General features: G+C 44.6%; 1 protein-coding gene across 3 annotated transcripts in view; it reads right to left on the bottom strand.

Moving 5' to 3' along the window:
• Positions 1-23372, bottom strand: part of LRRK1 (leucine-rich repeat kinase 1) — a 79269-nt gene that overhangs the window by 12140 nt on the left and 43757 nt on the right. For all 3 annotated transcript variants that reach the window (XM_014946149.1, XM_014946150.1, XM_014946151.1), the window contains exons 14-28: positions 22496-22710; positions 20527-20691; positions 18288-18460; positions 16189-16309; positions 15774-15933; positions 14826-15102; positions 11155-11326; positions 9570-9733; positions 8029-8168; positions 6216-6465; positions 4587-4753; positions 3323-3520; positions 2394-2671; positions 2043-2237; positions 1074-1225 (exon numbers count right to left, since the gene is read on the bottom strand). In XM_014946149.1, the coding sequence (XP_014801635.1) occupies positions 1074-1225; positions 2043-2237; positions 2394-2671; positions 3323-3520; positions 4587-4753; positions 6216-6465; positions 8029-8168; positions 9570-9733; positions 11155-11326; positions 14826-15102; positions 15774-15933; positions 16189-16309; positions 18288-18460; positions 20527-20691; positions 22496-22710 (2827 nt within the window). The remainder of the gene's footprint in view (positions 1-1073; positions 1226-2042; positions 2238-2393; positions 2672-3322; positions 3521-4586; positions 4754-6215; positions 6466-8028; positions 8169-9569; positions 9734-11154; positions 11327-14825; positions 15103-15773; positions 15934-16188; positions 16310-18287; positions 18461-20526; positions 20692-22495; positions 22711-23372) is intronic.

The following is a 23372-nucleotide window of genomic DNA, read 5'->3' on the forward strand; positions in this document are numbered from 1 at the left end:
TAACTAAAAGGATTGTGTTTGTTTGAGGTTTGGGAAAGTTTATTGGGTTTGGGTGTTTGAACAACAACTGGATATTCAAGACCACATCTGTGAGCCCCAGATGTTTTACCAACTGTGGCACAAGCAATTACACATCCTGAAATCTGTCACATATAAGTAATTTGTTATTCAGCAGTTTCCAGCAAGTGGATTGTCCAGTCAGGAAGCAGATTCACTGAGATACATTGCTGTGAATATTTGGACAACATCCACGTATTCAAAATACATCTGTGAGTCCCATGTGTTTCACCAGTTTTAGCAGGAATAGTTATACTGTCTGCACTGAACGACTGACCAGGCACCACAAATAGCAAAGCAAATCGTTCATGAGCAAATCACGTACCTTTCCCATTACGTTAATGGTTACAAATAATGAACACATTAATATAAATTTCAGATCAGTTTGTGAACGTTTCCGAGTAAGATCGCGACTATAAAAATCAGTAACATCCATAAAAATAAACCTAACTAGCCACGGGTCACATGTGGCTGAGCAAAATACCATCATCTCAGTCACAATTTAATAACATTTAAAGCACATGCCTATTCAGTACAGCACACATTTTACTGGCAGTGTACACTTGGATGCACACACAGCTTCAGGCATGTGGTTAACTCCTGATGATTTCAATAGGATTTAAGCATGTGCTTAATTGCTTTGCAGAAGAGAGATGGAACTGCAGTCTCAATTAGGAAAGGTTTAGTGTTAAATGGCCTCATTAGGAAAGGCAGAACACGTCTGTTCTCATGTGCAAATGCTTCATCCTGTGTGTGTGAATCATTACACTGCCCTAATCTTCTCCTCATATTAACTGAAGCAGAGTTAAGCTCATTAAATATCCTTTATAAAGCAACCACTGTTCCCAATTAAAAGAGTTTGGGAAAACAGTGTTCACCGTATCCTTGGCATTCGCCCAAATTCACTTTCACCTTCTTTACCTCCCTCCCAGAGGCATAAGTGAAGACGCTGAAGGTTTTTCACTTAAAAAGAAAAAAGAACAAAAGAAAGAAATTACTAAGACGAGCCGTCTCACCTGGTGTCTTCCTTCCCATCCCAGAACACCACAGTGTACTCCTGTCCTTGGGAGCAGAAGAAGGAAGACTGCTTCCCACAGGACAGCAGGTACATAAACGTTGCAAAGGTAGGATCTTTCATCTGTCCTACTACAGAAATAGCCAGTGGACGCTGTGGGGAAAGGAAAAGAGAAAGATGTGTGTCACACAAGACAGCTGGAGGTCCAGATGAAATAAAAGAACTGTAATAATCACTATTTATTAAAGCTAGAGAGCTAAGATGTAGGACTTCTTTCATAAACACTTGTGCTACTTTCTCAAATCTACATCAAATTCTCCTTGTAAATCCCACCTGAGTGTTTCTTAGCATCCTCCATACCCTTGACATTGAAGCCAAACCTCTTCTGTACTGTGTTTCTCTTACACGTTTTCTTGATTCATTTCTTCAGGTTTATGAATTTTGGAAGATGACCCACTGTCATGACAGTGTCTAGCTGTGTCATGACAGTGTCAGCTGTTGACAGAGTCAAGCTGACCTTCGTCTGAAGGACAGAAGCTCTGAAACACCGACTTGTAATTAACGAAAAACATAATGCAGCATAATCCTTTTCTCGTACTTTGAACCCTTTTCTTCCTCATACTGCTTTTTATAATCCTGGAGATTTTGAAGTCTTTGTAGTTACACTCACAGCATGATACTGTAGCTGTTTCTAGAAATTATGGGTAACGTCTTGCCCTGGTGAAATCAATAGCTTAACTGCCATTGACGTCGAGGGACCTTCATGTCACCGCAGATGTCTAAGGCCACCAATCTCCCGTAGTTTCATTCATAAAACTATCATTTAAGTCAATAGAAGTTCTGGGCCATATCAGCAGGAGGGGTAAATGGGCAAATGAGCTGTTCTGCTGTACCGAGAGCAGGCCCAGCTCCTGCCAGATGCCTGCAGCTACATGATCAGAAAACACTGGTCGTGAAGGTTGTCTTGTACCTTTTCTGGCTTAGTGTCCCAACACTCCATCATGAGTGCCTGCATCCTATACAGCTGTACCTCTTCAGGCTGCCCAAGAACAGGACGGATCCCTTTAGACAGCTTCTTTGCAATCTGGAGCTGGTGTTGTCCTAGCACAGGCCGCTGACCAGACAGCAACTCATACAGGACCATCCCATATGAGAACATGTCAACCTAGAGCCAGAAAGAGAGAAAAACAGGGCAAACCTCCCTTGGTGGGTGGAGAGGAGAGCAGCACCATGCACGTATAAGGGAATTCGGCCCCATGCATGAAGCCAGCCACCCATAGGTGTCATGCAGGGGCTTTGCCCACGGATACATCCCAGTTACCTTCTCATCGTAGACAATGCGAGGCCTGATCTCAGGAGCTTGGTAGCCTGGTGTGCCTTCCACACCAAGGGCGCCTTCGTGGAACGACTGCCGGGAGATTCCGTAGTCGGAGAGTTTGATATTGATGGGCTCTTTGACATCCAGGGACCACACCAAGATATTGTCTGACTTCAGGTCACAGAAGATGATGTTCTTCTTGTGCAGGTAGGCAAGGCCCGTTACAATCTGATAAGCTATTTTGTGTGTCAGCATGTGTCCCAGCGGCACAAAGGAAGACCCTGGCACAAAGGAACAGCCTGTCTTCACTTCTTGTAATTGCAATAACTGCTTTTTTTAAACTCCAGAGCAATAACTAACAACCTTTTAAAACATCACTCAATGCCACAATCTGAAATGACACTGTTCGTGTTACTATACACGTCTGACAGTTCTATTAGATTCTTTTTTTAAACCCTTTCACTTCTAGACCCCTAACTCTTCTGGTGAAAATTAGTGTTTGACTGAAAGTTGACACAAAGCCAAGGTGCCAAGAGGGTCAGATGGCCTCAACCTATCTTGGAATTAATGTCATTCATTTGACAGTGACAGAAACACAGATAATTATAAGAGAATTCAGAGTGCCAGACATCCATCTGCAGGGGGAAGAATACAGCATTACCCGTGCAGCACTGAAGTGAGATGCACTTCTTATTAATTTGCAGAGAAATTGAAAATCCAGGTCTCCAAAGCAGTTTTGAAAATCCTGAGCATCAATTTTTACTAGATTCCCAAAGGCACAGTTTAAGAGCAATTCCATCCCTCCCACTTCCCCTGGTCTGGAGAAAAAAATCCCTTTCAGTAAATCAAGCAGTAATTTAGATGCTGTTGACCATTTGTCACTACCGTGACTCAGAGAGGGAGTTCTTCCAAGAGGGAGCCCCTGCTTTTACCTTTGGAGTTTTCAGACAATACGGTGGTGAGGCTGCCCAGAGGGGCCAGCTCTAGGGCGAAGCAGAGAGGATGGATGCTGATGCCGATGAGGGAGACGATGCAGGGGTGTTGCAGGGAGTGGAGCATGCTGGCCTCCTGGCGAAACTCAGAGAAGTTCTTCATGGCATCCATGGCTCTCAGGTGTTTCAGCATGGTATCTGGCGAGACACACAAACCCCTTCTCACTCCCCAGCTGAGAAACCCAGTCAGAAACTCTTTGGGAGGTGCTAATCACTGAGCAAATGCTGCAGGAGGAAGGCAGCTAACAGCAAGGCTTTAAGCTGCATCCTCATGTTGATACATGAGCCACTAACAGACATTTGCTATATGCAGGGTATATATGGCTGCCTCAGGATGCAAGTGCTCCCTTGGACCTTTAACACCAGCCTCGAGTGTGTCTGGCACACAGTGTTCTCATAGATCACCTGGATGATTTTGGAAAACATGTGCTGTGCTTTTTAAAGGAGGTATTTATCTGGGTGTGGATGTCCCATTGCAGACCCTTGGGTGGAAGGAGTCTTCCCTACCAGAAGAGAGACCCTTCAGACTAATTGTCCCTCTGCCATGAGACACCACAGGCTGCTCAAGCAAGTCTGCTCTTCCCAAAGGTTATTTGTCACTGGGACAGCAGCTGGCCTCCTCCACAGTTCAGGGGTTCACTGCATCCTTCCCTAACAAGAATGAGGAACTTTCCCTTTTCCTTGGTCTGTAGATTGAGGCTCTGCTGGAAACCTGTGCTCGACAGCCAGCACGTGCCAGGAGAGCCTGTCCTTCCCTGGAGAAGCTGACAGGCTGAGAAGGATTTCCCATTTGCTTTCTGTAGCTGCTGGCACAGATGGAGTAAAGGACTTACTCAAAGGTGGAGACCTACAAGTCCTTAGCGCAAGCCCATGAAAATCCACACTTCTCATTGCCAAATAGCTTGGGAACAGGAGATGAAATCTTGCTTCCCACCCCAATCAAGAGCTCTGCCTTGGCACCCCTTGAGTCCAACCATTGACCTGCAGGAGAGACCAATGACCTTCATCCCTACAAGAGTTTTCATGAAGGACTCTTTAAGACACGTTCTCCTCCTCCATGGAAACCCATAATTTTTTGCTATATATTTCAAAGCTGTATTTAAACAGGTGCTGCTAGTACTTTGGAGAGCAAAGGCTCTTTGGACTTAGGTTGGGATCACAGGCTGCAAGGGCCCATTCCCGATACCGATTCCGTGTACTCTACCTGCAGCTGAAGTGGGAGAACCCTTGCATTTTTTAATCTGAAATCTCTTCACAGCCACCGGTTTTCCTTGGTATCGTGCCCGATATATAACGGTCCCACTTCCACCCTGGCCAAGAACGTTGTTTTCATTTTCACTGCATTCCAGTTTGCTATTTTCCAGGAACAGTCTGCCAAAAAGAAATTGGGGCTTTTTAATTAAAAGAAAAGTTTCAAAGACACTATAAATTCATGGGGTTTAATGTCATTTCCATTTTCCCAAACCTGTAATAGGTTCTTGTCTTCTCTACTGAGAGGACCAGATGACCTGCACTACCTTGGTCATCTCAATGCACCCTACACACTGGCCTGTGTACAACAGATTTCTTGCAGAAAAAAAAAAAGCAATTTGGGTGAATAAGCAAAGAAGTCTTTTTACTGTGGCAATTTATCCCTCAAGAATCAAATAGAACTGGAAAGCACATAAGCTCCTTTTCCAAGCAGATGACACAGGTAGAGATATTTGTACCATTTATCTGTATTAATGAATTTTTTCCTTCATTTACCTCCTGTTCCTCTTTCCTCCACTGAGGCAAGGACAGGATGTTTATGAACAGCCCCACACTCTGCAACCTGATTATTCAAATCAGCTTACTGTTCCCAGGCTGCAATTCATCATTTCCCCACTCTTCCAGAGACTACTTCTACAGCTGTTCACACTTCAAACATCTCCACTCGCCTTGCACCTGTCAAACAAATCTCCAGGAGACAGCACTGCAAGGAGGGTTGTTGTGACAGGCTGATGGGGTATTTGCCCAGAATACCCTGTAAAATTACCCCCAAGAAAGGAACAGGGGCCAGTGGGAGCACAGAAAGCTCCGACAGCAGCCAACAGGACTCAGTTTGGTCCAGAGGTCTCACAGGTCTGCATCGGGCATGAGAAGGTCTGAGAAAGCATGAACTGAAAAACACTGGTCTCCTGTCCTGCCTAGAGTCAGGAGGTCTCTTGCTCTACACGCTAAGTAATAAGGGGTATAAGACTGAACCCATCTGGGAATGCAGTTAAGCAGCTTAAAGATTTGGCGGTGCTGCTGTGAGTAGGGAAGAGCTGTTTCAGCTGTTCAGGGCTGCCACGCTCCTACAACACATCAAACAGCCCTCAGCCAAGCAGGAGCCTCAACTCGGTGTGGATTCTCCAGTGGTGTCTATATAAATTCACACACCTACAGGTTCTTCAGACAAAAGGCGATTTTACTGCCAATCCTGTGATGCAGCAGCACTTCCTTTTGTTTTTGCCAGATTAAACTCTCCTTTCTGGGATCCCAGGAAGCCTCCAATTACAGCAAGCTCTGGCCAGAGTACTGGGCAATGCAGGACAGCTGGGGCTGTAAAAAGGACTTTCCCATTGCACTACAGTGATCTCAAAGGACCCCCCGAAGTGATGACTCGGGTCAGCGCACAGCAATTGTCTAAGGAAGTGTGCTGACCACCAGGCGTGCAGTTTAAGATGAATTGCCAGAGCAGGACTGAGAGCAGATGAATTTGTTTCCTGTGGTCAGTATGTTCCTCTAGCTGAGATGACTTAGGGAAAAAAATCCAACCGAATTCCATAGGTACACTGAAACTTAACCAAAGGCTACCAAACAACATTACCTGGCAGGAAAATCGGTCATGAAAAGCTCCGGGACCAGCTCTTGGAGAGAAACAGGGATGTCAGGGTGGTTAGGACATGTGATGTAGTCCAGTTCGATGGCAGTCAGGACACAGTCCTCCATGTTAAAGTACTGGGCGTCCTCTGCCTTCTCACCACACTCGTTCTCCTGCGCCTTGGAAGCTGCACAGATGTGGCAGGGCACATACTGCTCCATCAGCAACGTCCCATCGCTCTCCGTGGCTGTGAGTGCTTCAAGGCAAGCAAGCAAACAGAAAACAACATTACTCACACAAACTGAGACAGAACAGCAGCTCCTAGTGCGTTCGAATGCCTGCAGTCACTACCTGGATCCACTGGCTGAAAATGATGACACTCACGAAAGCACCAGTTTATCCCAGTGTATTGACTGGAATAAGAAAATAGCTTTTTGCAAAGCATCCACAGATAGCAGGCACTGAGGAAACAGGAATGTTGATGTAACAGCTACTCTGCTTTGTCACAGGTAACACACAAGCTTGCAGATAAAATATATTCAGGACCAGCAGAGAGGAGAAGTACAGGAATGAAACACTGGAGAGAACGTCCTACTTGCTGGGTGTCTCTGTGTGAGCTGCATCTAGGGATCCTGAAGGGCATGACCCTGCAGTAGAAGGACAGCAGCTGTGAGGCTGCCCAGGAGCACCAGCCATGTCTGCTTCACCACATGCAAGCTGCCAGATGGCTTCAGGTGGAGAGCAGACATGGGAAGGAGAACAGGAGATGACTGGGAGGCAGAGGATGCTGTGCTCAGGGTTAGCACTTAGGTGCAGGCCAGGAGTAGGCTCTCACCTGCAGCACCCAGGTGAGGAACACATTACTGTGGGGTCCCTCACAGGCAAGGTCTCCAGCCCCTCCAGGGAAAGCATGGATTCTACCAAGACCAAACCTTTGGGAGGTTCACACCTCTTGCACTAACTGCAGAGGGATTTTGTGGTGACAGACTCCATTAAATGCCTACAATGAGGCAGGGTGAATACAGGCATAGCCTTTGAAGTCATGACTCTTCTCAAGCTTCAGTGATTAACGTAACCGTTATTTTAATCCAAAGGCAAATAAAATCTTCTTTCATCTTCATAACATGCAGAACGTGAGTATGTGAGAGTGCACAACTGTTTCCTCCAGAGAGCCTCCAATTAAGAGATTTTGGCACTGCTTTCTAGACCAGTGTGGGACGACAAAGAACACTTCAGATTTTGTTTTGGTTTTAAACAAAGTATATTGGGGTTGCAAACAGCCCGCTGGGTAACAGCAGGATCTGTGCTGATCAGAGGAAAAACAACTGCTGGAGTCAAGGAAGTTACCTTGGCACAGAGTCCTTGGTATCATATTCACTCAGGCCTCTCACATCGCAATTTTATAAATTATAGGGTGTCAGAAATGGTGGGCAAATGCCCATCCCAGCTGATGCCAAAATGAGCTTTGACATAAAGGTACAGTGCCAAGTAGTTTGGGCCAAATCATGTCCCTGCTATGAGTATGGGAGGAGTCCCTTGAACTTCTACAGAAGCAGGTCCTCTTTGAACAGCAATGTTTCACCTGTGCTTGCCGTGACTGACAGACTTAAAGACACAACGCCTACACCAAGGTGGGCTGGCAAAGAATCTTCATCTGTCTGCAGGTTACCAGCTTTTCTCAAACTTTATTGGCTGGAGACTGCCAGAGCCTGAGGGGTCTTCAATTAACACACAATATTGTGCACCTGGAGAGCTCTGTCAAAGAATCTTCTGTTAAAAAGACATAATACTGCACGGAAAATTACACTAGTTTTCTTACCAGGAAACCACTGGTCTATCAAAGAGTTGACATGATCTGTGATGAAGGCCATTGCTGAAAAGTCTCTCACGTCTGACTGGCAAATGATTTTAATTCCACCACTTTTTTTCTTTTTCCAGTTCACATCAGAAGACTCGACACTGCGTAAGAAAGCCAAAAGACAGCCACATGAAGCTTTTCTGAAGTACCAGCATCAACAAACTGTCCTTCTCACAGGAAACCTGAGCTACATAATAACATAGAGTTCATAGGCAATCAAAATAAAAAGCAATCTAGCTTTGAGGATGGTTTTCAATTCTGTCTATTCTACAAATGACTTTCAGAAGAGAATTCTTGCACAGAAATGGCAGTTGCTCACAATGGGTAAAGGCTACAGAAGATCAGACCCAGACAAAACTCTGGCCTAAGCGAACTGAGCACGATGCTGAGTTTTGACAGAAACATCTCATACAGAATGATGGAGAGTTAGGAGTTTAAAAAATTGGTAATAAAACTCCAGTGGCAAAACAGCAATAATAATAATGATGATCATGATAACAATAACAACAGTAACAATTATAATTAAACCTCCAAAAACTGTTTGGAAAAGTTTATGGGCAGATGATAATAATAATGATGATCATGATAACAGTAACAATTATAATTAAACTTCCAAAAACTGTTTGGAAAAGTTTATGGGCATAACAATTCCTGTGCAATTCCCACGAAAAAAGACCCCTCAATCCATAAAAAGTTTTAATGCAAAGAGCTGAGTTCTCTAACTCTTTGAAGTACACACAGAGATAAGAGTATGACCACCTGGATGGCCCAGAATTAAGGATTCCAGCTGTGATTTGCAATGCCTGGGTCCAAGTCTCAGCTGCAGACCACCTAAATTAACTCAGGAAAGTCACTGTGCCCTTCTGGGCTCCAACCACACAACAGCACCAACAGTTCCTCCCTATCTTGCCAGGGACTGGAAGAGCAAATGCATCTGAAGATACTACAGAGATGAAAGGTTTTTAAGTGGCCACCTACTCCCTGTTTTTGTGAAAGAACGTGGACTGAAGGTTTTCTTCAGGCTCACAGCCAGCAGGCACTCTGCCTTGGCCAGCTTAAACCAGTTCTCCATAGCCCCAGTTGCACACAGTCTGATAGCAAGGAAACACCTCCTCGATCTGGACTGCTGCCACACAGTGGTGAAGTTTTAGGATTCAGTGGAAAAGTCACTGACGTAAGGAAATCTTTGCACGTGAAAATGCATGATTTCGCCCCAACAAAGTGTTATGCTCTGAACATTGCTTTCTGTTGTCAGGCCTTTTTAAATCTGCGGCTGCAAGAACACAGAAGGTTGATCTATTCCGAACTGCCAAACAATCAGTTATTCATCATTGCTGTCACCAGTTGTTACCAGATGAGTTATGTATATTAGAAGAGCCTCCTCTTCTACTGATGAGTGAGCATATAGCATGAGTCAGGCCCATTCATCTCCATTCAGCTGATGGGTTTCATACACTCTGTTAGTCCCCTGTCACGCATGCTGCATTACAAACACAAATTACCTAAGATAGCCTCCATCAAAGGTAACGAACAGACCTTCCTGCCAGTAAACAGTGTGAGTCCTTTTGACTCGGAACGTGCTGCAGCGGTTCCTTTGGGTGCCTGTGAAGCTGTAGATGGTCACCTTTTTGTTTCTTGTCTTGGTGTTCTTCTTGTTTTCAAAAAGCTGAAACGAGCAGAAAAGCATGAGAATCATTAAATTATTGAAATTTCTCATAAGGATGTTTTAATCAAGCAATAAGGTGACTTCTTTTTTTGGCCTTCGCAGGGGCTATCATATCTTTTCCATTAAAGAGCAACTTGTGCTCATCAAAAAATGTTGTGATGGAATGAAAATACACACAGTAAAAGCTGGTTTTGCAGCAATGGAAATAATTTTCATGCCACTCAAAAAGGAACAATTTCATATCAGTGACCAAAGTTAATTCTCTAACTGTGACATTTGTTATACAAGTTCTGCATTTGCAAAAGTTTTATAAACCTAAAGAAGAGCTAAATGCTCTAGTGAATTATGAAGCCTGCCCTCAATCTAGAGTTAACTTTTCCACCTGTTTCAGTGGGAGGAAGATGGCTTTTCTCCAAGACACTTCAAACCAGCACTTAGAGCAAAAGGTATTTTTGTTTTAAAACCGAGGACCTAATCTGCAGAACTCCACTGTACTCATTGCTCTAACATTTATTTTTCTGCAGACAGGTCCAACGCCTGGGATCCTTTCCATTCACTTCAGTGATCCAGGACTGGATGAGGTCTCTAGCAAAGGTGCTCTAGGGTTATGTAGTGCCCACGGGGATGTAAACAAGGGGTTGCCAAGACAGCCCATTAAAACAGGTAAAGTTATTACACGGTTTGAGAAGCCTGGAACACAGAGGACCTTCCAAAAACAGGCATCATGTTTTCCACGTTCTGTACATCAACTGCAGAACACAGCTTAAATGGGTAACTGTTAAGAAGATACCACAGTAGTACTAAAAATAATTTGCAGGCATTTATTACTGTTTGCAGCAGGGCTAAGTTTTCAGATATAAGCTGCTGCAAAAATATGCCTGTAACAACATCAAAATTCACTTAGTTTTCACTCTACTTGAATAACACGCACAGCACTTGCACTACCAGGGTGCCTGCTTGCACTCACTCTCCCATTAAGGCAAAAGTCCTGTCATTTTCTTCTCATTTCATCCCATATAGATTCAGATAGCTGACTTTGGTGGAGCTATTCCAGATCTCCACTGGCAAAAGACATGAGCCAAGTCTGGCCCAGCGGAATGGTCATGGACAACAGCCACAGGCAGAACTCCAATTTCTTGTAATTGGAAGATGCTGGAGGTACTGAGACCTTCCAGAGGATCATGTTATAAAGAGGCTGCGGAGAACGCAGGCTTTCTTCCCCAGTGCCAATCTGTTGTTCTAAATGACATCTACTGTGAAAGCAGAATCAGATTTTGATTGCAGAGTCCCATCTCTCCCTATTTACTCAAATAACGTTATTGAAGTCTGTGACTGAAGCAAACTGGATGTGAACAGACACCCACTTACACTGAACAACAACGTTAGCTGTCTTTTGCTTGCAGAGAGATACAGTAACCTACCTGGAGGTCCATCTCTGCCAGGCTAATTAACATTCGGGCTATGAACCTTTGCCAAAAGCCAACTGGGACAAAACTCATCTTGAAGACCCTTTGGACCGTGTTTGTGGTCTGGTGGCAGAGCCCGTGGATATCCAATGCTGGCTTGGTAGGAAGCAGATGAGGAAGGAGGTAGCTGAAATGCATCAAATTCAACAGCTCAAATTTTAGCTACAGCTTGTAACAGTGAGTACATTGTTACCGGATAATAAGGCGATTCAGTCTCCAAAGAGATTTTTAATGGCACAGTCTACTGCATATAAAAAAGCTTTTAAGACTAAAGGCGCTGCAGCAATACATGGAGAAATTCATTTACACTATGGAAGCAAGCAGAAGCAAAACAGACATTACATAATTCAGCCAGGACTATTGGACAGGGCTAAAATTGATGTAATGAGCTGGACATTTGTGTAATCACAAATTAAATGCACTAAAATATAAGAGTCATTACAACGGCTATGATGTTGGGACTCATTTTTTGTTATCTTTACTACTCTGCCCTGGTAGCAAGCAGAAAATTACAGCTGTGCTCCTGTGTGGAACAGAAGACAAATGGAAAAACAACGTACAGTAGCTCAGCTCCAGTCAGCCCAGAAGGTGGGGAGAGGAGGTGTCGTGGGAGGTGGCAATGAGGCAGTCACAGGCTGCAGGGACTGGGCTGCTCTGCTTCTCATCCCTCTCACAGGATGACAGCATCTTACGGGTCAACAAGACGAGGTTTCTTGCTGCTCCATTCTGCAGGTGGACTCCCTACCACATCCCTGACAAACGCCTAGGGCAAGAGCTCTCTTTGCCACACTGATGCCAGCAGAGCTATTGCTTGTCCTACTCAGTCTCCTCCTGCCATCAGGTTATAGGTTCTTTGCCCAAGTATGGAGGAGACTCAGTGTCGTCTGAGTCTGACCCATCAGAACCAGCAGAGCTATGCTGGTGTAGAGGACCACAACGTTTTAAAATTATTCTCAGATCCCCCAGTAAGTACATAATACTCATTTGTCCTGATCTTCAGTATTTGGGAAGCTAAAACCTTTTGGAAGACTAGAATTGTTTTGAAAACTACGAGTTTATGGCTTTCAATACCTGCCAATAAATCCCTATACAGTGACTCTTCTGTACCAAATACGTTCCAAGATGCCTATATGACTGAAAACTTCATCTGCTTATAAGCAGCAACACTGCTGTTTTATCAGCACTGAGCCTGAGAAAACGTGTCGACATCTGGGGCTCATCACTGACGGGCATAATGACAGCAATGAGGCAAATGGCCAAAGGACTTGACCAAAATAACAGTGGCAGGGACTAGATGGGCAACCAGAACTAATGCTGGGTCCAAATCCAATGCCTTAAGCCTACCATGTTTTCTCTCTAGCAGCTGCAGTATTCTGTAAAACCTGAAATATCAGCTCAGAAAAAAACAGCCATCACTAGACAACAGCTCTCTCCATATGTCACAGTCCATAACATCTGATGACATTTCACATGATCGAATTATCCTTTCCATGAAACATCTCTGGAATGTAAAACTGATAAAAATTTCTCTTCGCTTATAAATTACAGTAAGAATGGTGATAATTTCCACCCTATTTTAACAAGCAGAACAAAGCTAAATTACATGCACCTTAGGCAGAAAAGTGGAGTGCATAGAACTAAAAGTTTTTGCTTTATAAAAGTAGTGAATGCATCGTGTGACAGCAAAGAAATTTTCCTCAGCACATCCAAGAAAGGGTCTAGGAGTATAAGAAGGCCAGTGAGGCCCTTCTGGACCACAACTATATAGTGGATTATAATACAGATGGTGATTCGATGCTCTTGAACAACAGCCAATGCAAATTTTGAAAATATGTGAAACATGCCCCCGTCCACCCTTTCAGAACAGAAACTGGCAGCTGCTTTCTCTACTGACTGCACAGAAACCCTATCTGGCAATCTAGACAATAATTGCAGAAGCACAGTAACAAATAACCGCTCTGTGTCTGGCTAGTACATTAAATTAATCCAACCTGCTACAGCTACAGTCCATCAGTGGGAAGAATATTCTGCTAATGCGGCTTGGATCGCTCGAAAAAAGATTGGGCAGGCCATGAAAAAGCAGTTTCCTTGTTCCCGAGGCACAGACAATGTAATTGCCTCGAACTAAAAGTTCTTGCTTTATAAAAGTAGTGAATGCATCATATGGCAGCAAAGAAATTTTCCTCAGCACATCCAAGAAAGGGTCTAGGAGTATAAGAAGGCCAGTGAGGCCCTTCTGGACCACAACTATATAGTGGATTATAATACAGATGGTGATTCGATGCTCTTGAACAACAGCCAATGCAAATTTTGAAAATATGTGAAACATGCCCCCGTCCACCCTTTCAGAACAGAAACTGGCAGCTGCTTTCTCTACTGACTGCACAGAAACCCTATCTGGCAATCTAGACAATAATTGCAGAAGCACAGTAACAAATAACCGCTCTGTGTCTGGCTAGTACATTAAATTAATCCAACCTGCTACAGCTACAGTCCATCAGTGGGAAGAATATTCTGCTAATGCGGCTTGGATCGCTCGAAAAAAGATTGGGCAGGCCATGAAAAAGCAGTTTCCTTGTTCCCGAGGCACAGACAATGTAATTGCCTTGGAGAAAAATGGCAGATAGTGACAAGGAGTCCAAAAGGCATTTTGGACTAAGCAGAAACATTGCTGCTTTATCTGTGTTAAGCCTGAGAAAATTTGTTGGCATCCGGGACTGGATAAGTGACAGGCATAATGACAGCACAGAGAATGCTGCACTTGTGCTGGCATTCAGAGCTCCCCAGAGGCTCAGGGCGATGCAGCCGTGCTGTCCTGGAAGGGCAAGGAAGCGAAATGCAAATGCCACATCCAAAGTGCAATACAACTACGGTTTCACCGTTAACGCAACAACAGGCTGTCGCCAAGCAGATGGGAGAGAGAAAAATAGCAGGGAACTCTGCCCAGAGGAAAAGAGATCGGGGGGTAAGGGGGAGGAGGACTCATTAACATTTAAAGAGAATGAGGTTTCCTAGACCATTTCCAGAAAAAAACTATTGATCAACACCTATTGAGGCTAAAAATTAAGAAAATCACATTGCTACTGAAGCTACGCTTTCCCCGTTTTACTAGAAAAAAAATACTACTACGTTCAGGGCTGACAGAATTATTGATTACCCAAAGTTTTCTGCCATACTCTGGAGTGAGGATTTTTCACTGGAAAGAGATGACTCCAGCCCATCTATATTTCAGACCCAGCAGCCACAGCCCTCACATTCTCTCCCGGCTGCAGCTGTGCCAGCAAAGTGCTCACAGCTTCCACCTGCGCGTCACCACGTCCCCACTGGTGTCACCACCCCTCCGTGCTGGTGGCTGAGCCTGTCACCAGCCTCAGTGCACCCAGTGGACAAAGACCCCCTTTGGAAAGTTTTCAGACCGGTTTGTTTGGACCAAAGGATGCTCACGCCAGGAAATTCAGCCCAAATGGGTGGGTGCCTTCCATTACGCTGTTTAACGCACTCCAATATTTTCTCACAGCAAGATCCTTGTCAAGACAACCATTTATAGTGTCAAAGCCTGTTAATATCCACTGATTAAATGGCCGTTTTTCTCCAGTCTGGCTAAGCCTTTCTAATTATTAACATACCTGTTATTGGCCACAGGCAGTGCAATTTCAAACTTCGCCAAAAACTGGAAGTACTGCTCTTCGGTTTGCTCAGTGAAGCCTGTCCCAACCAGCAGCATCCTGAGATCCTCTGCTCTGATAACTCCATTCTTAGCTACAGACTTGGAGCTCTTGATGTTGAAAATCCTCTGCAGACACTCCGAGAGCCAGACGGGGTCAAGGAAATAGAGGTTTCTCAGGCCATGGCTTGTGTCTGGGAAGTGCAGTAGTGTACCCGTTTCTATGAGAAAATTAATCGCTGCAAAAAATAAAGAATTGTAGATCAGTAATAAACCAGCATTAGGACACCCCAGTGCAGATGAATACGACTATGAGGCAGTCTGTGCAGTTTTATACTTACCAGATAGAGACAGCACACAGCCAAGAGAATAACATTTATCTGTGGAGTGCTGCTATCTGGCACTCTGCTTGTAAAACCCACATCTCACTCACTTTACAGTCAGTATTTCTGTTCCCATCACACCTCCCCTCTACCCTCCTCCTGCCATCCTCACAGGGAAGGGCTCTCCCTGGCTCCTGTGGAGCAAGGCCTCCGTAAGGATCACGGGACTGGGGCCTTATGGAGAGCACAGCCTTGAAACTATGGCAACTCTCATTCTTCACCGAGCAGAAAGAAAATCAGACAAAGCTTGTTTAAAAAAAAAAAATTAAAAAAAAATCAGTACCCTCAGCCCATCATAGAAACTTCCCAGCTCTCTTCCCAAAGTCCCATTACTAATTTTATATCTCACCAACTTTCAAAGTGACCTCCACACAGCTGTAGAGCACTCTGTAACTGTTGGGTTGGTTTTTTTTTTTGCACAGCAATTATTTGGTGGTGGTTTTTTCTCCAACTTTTATTATCCATGAAACATTTCAATAGGTCACACATACTGATTTCCAAGAAATTACTGGCATGCTTTGACCTACCAGTTTGCAAGTCTTCATAGTCTTTGATATCATTTCCAGGGTTTTGCTCAATCATCAGTTCTATTTGTCTGTCTGTTAAATACTGTACATCATCATTCTGACTTCTTCTGTGCTGCTCCGCTAGGACAGCTTCTTGAAGACTAAGGTAACTTCTTGGTATCTGCAAACCACACAAGAAAAATATCAGGATTAATAGCAGACAACAACCATTCTGCTGGGGATGAACTGGTTAAGCCACCTCCCCTTTACAGGGATCTTATAGTGCTGTTTTTTCCCAAAGCCAGAAAGCCACGTTATGTACTTCCCGTACCTCCTGCATCAGCGATAACTCCTGAAGTTCATCTCCCAACCCAAAACCAAGCCCCCAAAAAGCCCTCCTTTGGTACATATCACCACTAGAAAGCACAGTTCTCACCAATCTCCCTGCAAGTTTCTGTGAGCAAATCGAGCTGCCGACGTCCTTCATGTTGCAAGTGACATGAAAAATCAGCTGTCGGAGTCCCTCGAGGCCTTCCAGAGTCTTACATGAGAGCTCACTGCAAAAGTCATGCAAGGATGAGGATTATCAAACCTTATCAGCATACTTGCTTCCTTTCCAGGCTTGCTTTGTCTTATCAGTGACTTTAAATTTCCTGTGTCAGATGAATGGGAGGAAGGCTGTCAGTGAGCATTTTTAGCTTTGGAGAAAAACACTAAGGAGTCTGGAAAAAATATATATTTAGGCCAAACTCTGCTCTGCCTGCTTCATTAGCTCCGCGTTGCTCTTCTGTCCCCTGTGCACCACAACCTCTGGGGTCTTCCCTGTCACACTGACCAAAGTCAGGACCCTTTTTTTCCTTCAGGGCTACACACATCCTGGAAGGGACTGCAGGAAGGAGGAAAGCACTCTGCTCTGCCATCACTGGAGACAAGTCCAGTCCTCCCTGCTTCAGCCCAAAGGCGTGATGATGAGTACCAGACACCTCTTCCCACCCTCATTCCAGCCCTTGCTCAGCTGCATCCTGTGATCTGGGAATTGATGCTTAGATCCTAAAAGCCACCCTTTATCATCTCTTTGACAGCTAAAAACCTGCTCTCTCCAGCTCCTACTATTTTTGGCCTTTTTGTGGGTTGGGTAAGAGCGGCTCTCTTTCACTTTCCCCAACAAAGGATTTTTCCAACTGATCTTACACACATTTCTGTGGCAGAAAGAAAACCCTGTTCTAAAGCAATATGCTTTAGCTTAAACCTCAGCCATTGGTGGCACTGGGAAGCGTGCACTCACTGGGATGATGGAGGACCAGCTGGGCTCACCCACACAAGGCTTTCACAACTCACACTCTTCTGGTTGCCCAGAGCTATGCTCAGAGGAGCCCCATCCAGGTGGACGATGGGGTGTGAAGGAGAGGGATGGGAGGGAGGAGGTAGGAAATCAGTCACAGCTCTGACTGGAAGGAAATGCAGAGGGAAAGGAAAGTGAAGAAGGAGAACATGCAGGATGTGTGGCAGGGTGAAAGAAAGTCCCCTTGAGAAAGGATGATTGAGGTCGTGTTAGGATGCTCTGTGATGATGGGAAAAAAGGTTTGAGGACCCCAACCACAAAGCTTTCTCTTTCTCACTGTAAGTCTCTCTGCCTCTCACCGGGTCCCTGGTATTCCTCCTAAGGGGAAAGAGCCAGCTGGGATGCTCAGCGCAGCGCTTGCGTCTGCAGAACTGAGCGTGGGAGGTCTCCTGGTGGCTCTGCCAGGCAGCAGATGCCAAGCACTTGGGGACATCGCAGCGCCCTGCCGCCCTTCTTTGCTTGCCAGCCACCACCTGCTCTTGCCTCAGGCACTGGCGATTTCACACTCTTTGGTGCCAGCCTGCTGCATCCACCCTCCTCCCCGTGCACTCCCTTGGCTGCCAGACTCCCTTCTTTCCCAGATGAAGCCTCCTCTCCCCAAGGGCATTCTCAATCAGCCAAAAGAAGGGATTGGCATCAGACTCCACGGCTTGACACCGATCTTCCAGACAGCACCACCCCTCTGTTATCACACCTGGAGAACCCAAATAGCACAGGTTTGGGCTGCCGGGGGCTCACACTGACCCAACTCCTCACCCTGCCAACACTGCCACAGGAGCTGCATTCTCACATCAAGAGGCTCCCACCCAACAAAGCCCACAGCACCCACCCTGTAACAGTCATGCTCGCAAGCTTTGCTGCATTAATTACTCAATCTGTACCTTCTCTCCTTGTGACTTACAAACTGTATCACCCATTTAATGGTGAGAAACCTGTGTGGAGCAGGAGTGCTAAAACAGGCTGCCCAAGGTCATGACTTTGGAGGTTCTAGGTCTCAGACCCACGATCAGACCCCTGAGCAACACTGAACTTCTCTCTCATTATACCACATTATCTCAGTCAAAAATAGATGAAATGCAGCACTGACGCGTCTTAGAATCAGCTCTGTTGCCAAGGAGATCAAGGATTACAAAAAATCATTTAAAGTGACATAAAATAAAGGGACTGAGTTTCATAAAGGCACAAGTACTTACTGTAGGTGCTTGAATGTGATATCTGGGAAGCCAGTTGCTCTGGATCCAGAGGGAGACCGACAGAGAGCCAAGACATATGCCCTCAGAGTTGCTATCCTCTCAACACGGAATTTAGTTTCGATTAAATCAAGGTGTGTTCCTACCACCAACACCACCGAATTTGGAGCTTTGGCCTGTAAGAGAAAGCACTGACAATGATCTCATCCAGATTACCTTGTGGTAAATACAGTGAGGACATGTGAAACGTATAATATTTAAGAGCGGGTAGTCATGTATGTTAATAAAACTGAATATATATAAAACAGAGGCAACCTGTTGTGGCAGCTTGACAACAGCAACAAGTGATCTGGGTATTACAGGAGTTCTCCTGCAGAATATGGCTTAATCATCTGCTGCTACTGCAGAGCAGGAAACTGTCAGTTTGGGTTTATTACATCAGGGCTTAACATAAAGGGAGTTGCCATGCAGTATTAAGTTGCTACGAGTCAGCTAAATGATAGGAACTATGTCCACCCAGACAAAGGAAAAGAAGTTATCTTAACCTCTAGCTAGAGGATCTAACTTTGATATCCTGAAAAAGGCTAGTTACACCCCAGAATGGACACCTGGGGAAGTTATGTAAACTTTTTCACTGGAAGTACATGGAGAGGTGAGATAAACTGCTGGAAATGTCTAAATCTACTTAACCCTGAATCAGTGCAAAGGAATGGATTAGATGATCTCGTGGTTTCTTCCAACCCTTCCATGATTCTATTACAGGACTGGAACAAATCCAGATTTTAGGGAACACGCTGCCAAATACAACGGGATTGCACAGGCTTAAGCAGGGATCAGCCTGCCGATCCAAATGACTTCGACCACAGAAGAAAATTCAGATGCAGAAACACATGCTTATTTGCAGTCAATCCATTTGTCTCTTACGATGCCCACTGCAATCTCCTGATCTGAATGCCACCAAACTTGAACCCCGTGTGGAGATGGGAGTGATGGCTGTACCAAGTCAGACCAAAGGGCCCAATATTCCACCTGGGGGCTAATGAAGAGTATAGGCACAGGGTAAGCACGCACACATTTTCCCTGGTGTGTTCTCCCAGTATCCAGCAGCCTGCAGCTCACCAACCTCCTGAACATGAGACTGTATCTATGAATTAAAAGCCCCTGATGGATTTTTCTTCTATCGGTCTGTTTTTTCAACTTCTGACACCCATAGCACACTGTAGTTCCAATAAATTCCACAGGTTGTTTATCTGCTGTGCTTAGGATACTTCCTATTTTTTGTTTCAAAGCTACTATCTCACTATTTCATATGCCCTCTCCTGATACTTCTATTGTGAAAGATCATCAACAAAGACTTCCCTTATGGTTTTCTCCTTACACCGGTGAGTCTACATGCAGCCCTCCTCATTTGCCTCTCTTGCAAGATGAAAAGGCCTAATCTATTTAATTGCTGTGCACTCAGAAACTTTTCCATACTTTTAACCATCGCGTTCATCTTTCTCTATATCTTTTCTGATGCTACTATGTGCTAGCTGGGATGTATTAAGGACAAAGGCACATCATACATTGTTGAAATATGATAATTATACTTTTGGCTGTGTTACTTGGTTTGGGTTTTTGATTGCTGCTGACCATTTTTGTAATGTCAAGATGTTTCTTTTTTGAGAGGCACCAGCTTAGAGCCCATTTCTGTGTATGCAATATTAAGACAGATATCAAATAATAAACACAGAAAATTATGAACGTGGCATTATAAAAATCAATCAACACCAATGAATTCACTGCTTCTCTGAGTCCCAGCTGAGAACTGACTTGGATATACTCTCTAGCTTAGCTAAATCTAAAGTTTTAAAAATATAACCTCAAGACTGTGTGAGGTAGAATGTGTGTCTAACCCACACAAGAAAGAAAATGCTTCAAACCCCGCTTGGAGCACAGTGTGGTCAAACACTAATTCCAAATTAAGTATGTTCAGCCTTACTTAGCAAGGGTTTATAAATCAGCTTTTGTTTCATTCTCCAATGTGTGTGAGGGAGAACAAAGCAAATGATAAATTTAAACCATTAAATATAGCATTACGCCTACAACGTAATGGAAAATTAATTCCAAAAGCTATGCAAAATTCATCGCTTGCCGAGTTTTTAAAAGCAGACCAAAAAGAATCTGTAATATCACATATCTGTGTGCTGAGCGACTGCTTGATAAACAGATGCCCCCAGAGTCCACCAGAGTGACTTCTTACCTCAATGTTCAGCAACCAGAACTGTAAGTTTGCCACAGCCTCTTCCCCCAGTGCCAAGTTCCATACCACTATGTACAATGCTTTGTCTGTGAAGAAACACTGATTGACTGTAGACATGCTTGCTGGGCCTCCGATATCCCAGACGTTGAACTCCACTGAATCAACCTACTTAGACAAAGAGAAGTGTTCAAATCAAACGGTTGCAGTAAATCACGGGGAGATAATAGCTGAAGTATAAACCTACGCCTGCATAATGTATGACACAAGAAGGGTTTCAATGTCCTAATTGTGCCTCCAGGAAAGAAAAATCAACAAGCAATTGTTAAGCATGGCTACCACTTCCCCACAGGAAATCAAGACTAATTACTTGCTGCTAAAACGATAGAGGTGCCCTTGATGCTGGTAAATCTCCAGTTAATGCTGTGGATTCTCCAGTACAAACAAGGGTCTCATTCTGAGCCTTGTATTTCACTGCATCTTGAATAGAAACTGTTTCATCCTTGTCTGTGCCATGCTCGACGGGACCATTGAAGCTACTTATCTGCCACTGCTACGGGGAACAGGAAACCCCCTGCTGAAATCAATTCCACTGAGCTCAGTCTTTAACTGAGCCAAACAGAATATAGACGTTCAGGAGATGGGAAACTTCTCAAGCCTTTCATAAACACCTCCTGCATGTTGCTCAGAGGCTTCTGCCACGTGTGTCACACCAGAGATGGGCCAGAATTACAGCCACTGTAAATGAGACTCACTGATTTTCAGGGAAACGTGTGAACGGAGGCTCCTCTAGCTTTTGGGGAGGCAAGAAGCCTGTGACTGAGCAGAAAACCAAGCTCTGCTCCAGCCATCATCCTCAGAGCATCATGTAACACCAAATGGGCTCTTTTTACTGGTCCAGGTCCAAGTACTGATGGATCCTACATGACAAGTTACCCTATGAGATTTCAGCAAGGAGCTCAGTGTCTCAGTCAGGCTCTGCTCTCCTAGCATAGTCCCAGTTTGAAGATTCTCAGAAACAGCTGGAAGAAGTTCCATATTGTTTAAACCAAGCCCTAACTAGCACCAGGATTGCTTTGTTCATCAAAAGACCTTCAGCTGGGGGTGCTCATACGAAGGGACAGAGACTCAGAGGTAGGGACAAAAGCCTGTTCAGCATCTCAATCCCACCCCATGTCTCTGATGCCGTCTAGGTTTTTATTTTATTCAATTGCTCTTCAAAAAAAAATGCACAAATCCCTTCTCCCACCAAAGTCTTGTCTTTAAAGAGTCAGGCTGTGCTTGCTCTTTCTGTCTCTGGCCTGGCACTCTTTGCTGTAGAATAGCTGAACTCAGCAGGCTCCTCCACTCCTTCCAAAACAGTCTGGTGGTCATGGCTCTCATCCGGGAAGGGAGAGCCGGGCGTTTGTACACCATCAGCTCTGATAAAACCTTGTGACCAACTCCACATGCTCTAATTCCTGTGTTACTACCCAGGCAGCAGTCAGGGCCACCTGCAAATGCTTGAATTAATTCATTGCTGTCCAAATGAGTTCAGTATGGGTTGACACACTCCCTGAATGAGCCATCTGAGATTTGGGTCTTTAAGGTATGCCTTACAGCCCTGGATCATACCAGAGGTCAGGCATCCTACCTTCCACCCACCTTCCCCGCTTCTGATATCAAGGGAATCCAGCTTTAGGTACTGATGTCCCATTTTCTGGCCCTAAATGAAAGGACAATCTGCTTTAGAGAAGCTGATTTAAAACATTCTCTCAGAATTAGTGTCCAAAAACCACCCAAGCTGGGAGAGCCAGAGTTCAGGCAGTCTACACATGGCTCACTCTCTTTAGGATACAAAGTTGAGTGCTCAGGAAAACAGAACTGCCCTCCAGTACCAATAGAAACTGTTCTTTGTAAAGGACAGACAATTTCAGTCAACTGTGGGGGCCGAACGTCCCACAGGGGCTAAGGATCTTCGACTGTTTTTCACCTTTGCCTTGTGTCCCACTGGCTTGGGGAGCTCCCATTTTGTTGTACGTATTGTGGCATCACTGTGCATCATCTGAGGGACTTTTCCTGTCTGTAGGATCTCAACCAGCGTCGACTTTCCCTGCCGTGGAGGACCAATGATGATCATCTTCATTAGCTTACACTTCTCTGCTTTGCGCAGCTGTGCTCGTAAGTATGCCAGCACTGTTTTAGGGCCTGGAGGGGGGAAGTGAACAGTCTTCATCTATGGTCAGCAGTTACAAACGTACACACGTACAGCAGGACTGCACAAAACCTGCTGCTGCAGACACATCAGCTGAATTAATATTTTCCCTGCAGTTTTGCTGTGGGCCGAGACAACCCAGAGAATAAACAAAGAAACCTCTAGCGGACAAACCTGAGACAGAGACCCCAAAAAAAGGTCACTGCTCTGAGGCTCTACAATGGAGCACTGTAAGAAGAAACAAATGCTGTGACTCCTATGCTTCAGAAGCTCAAAGGAAACATAAAATACGAATTTAGTATTGGAAAATACTCAGTTTTTCCTTCTACTTTTATGTTTCCAGTTAAAATTAGATTTAGGCTTCAACAGTGTGCTGGAGAAGGAATAATTCCTAATAACTTTGTTCCCACAGGATTTTCTTATTAAAACACACAAAAAAGAAGACAGTATTGTAATAGATCCAAAAACCTAGCAGCTTACAATAAAGTCACTTCAATGTGACTGTGACTGCTGATCCTAAGCACTTGAGTCTTTAGAAGGACTGTCTAAATAACCTAAAATATACACATTCAGGAAACAAGCCCTGGAATTTATCCGGCACACATACAATTGCAACATTTCATTTGCAGTAAGTCATCATTTTATCGTGTGATCT

Source organism: Calidris pugnax, unplaced genomic scaffold (assembly GCF_001431845.1).
Source record: "Calidris pugnax isolate Ruff unplaced genomic scaffold, ASM143184v1 scaffold134, whole genome shotgun sequence".
NCBI lineage: Eukaryota > Metazoa > Chordata > Aves > Charadriiformes > Scolopacidae > Calidris > Calidris pugnax.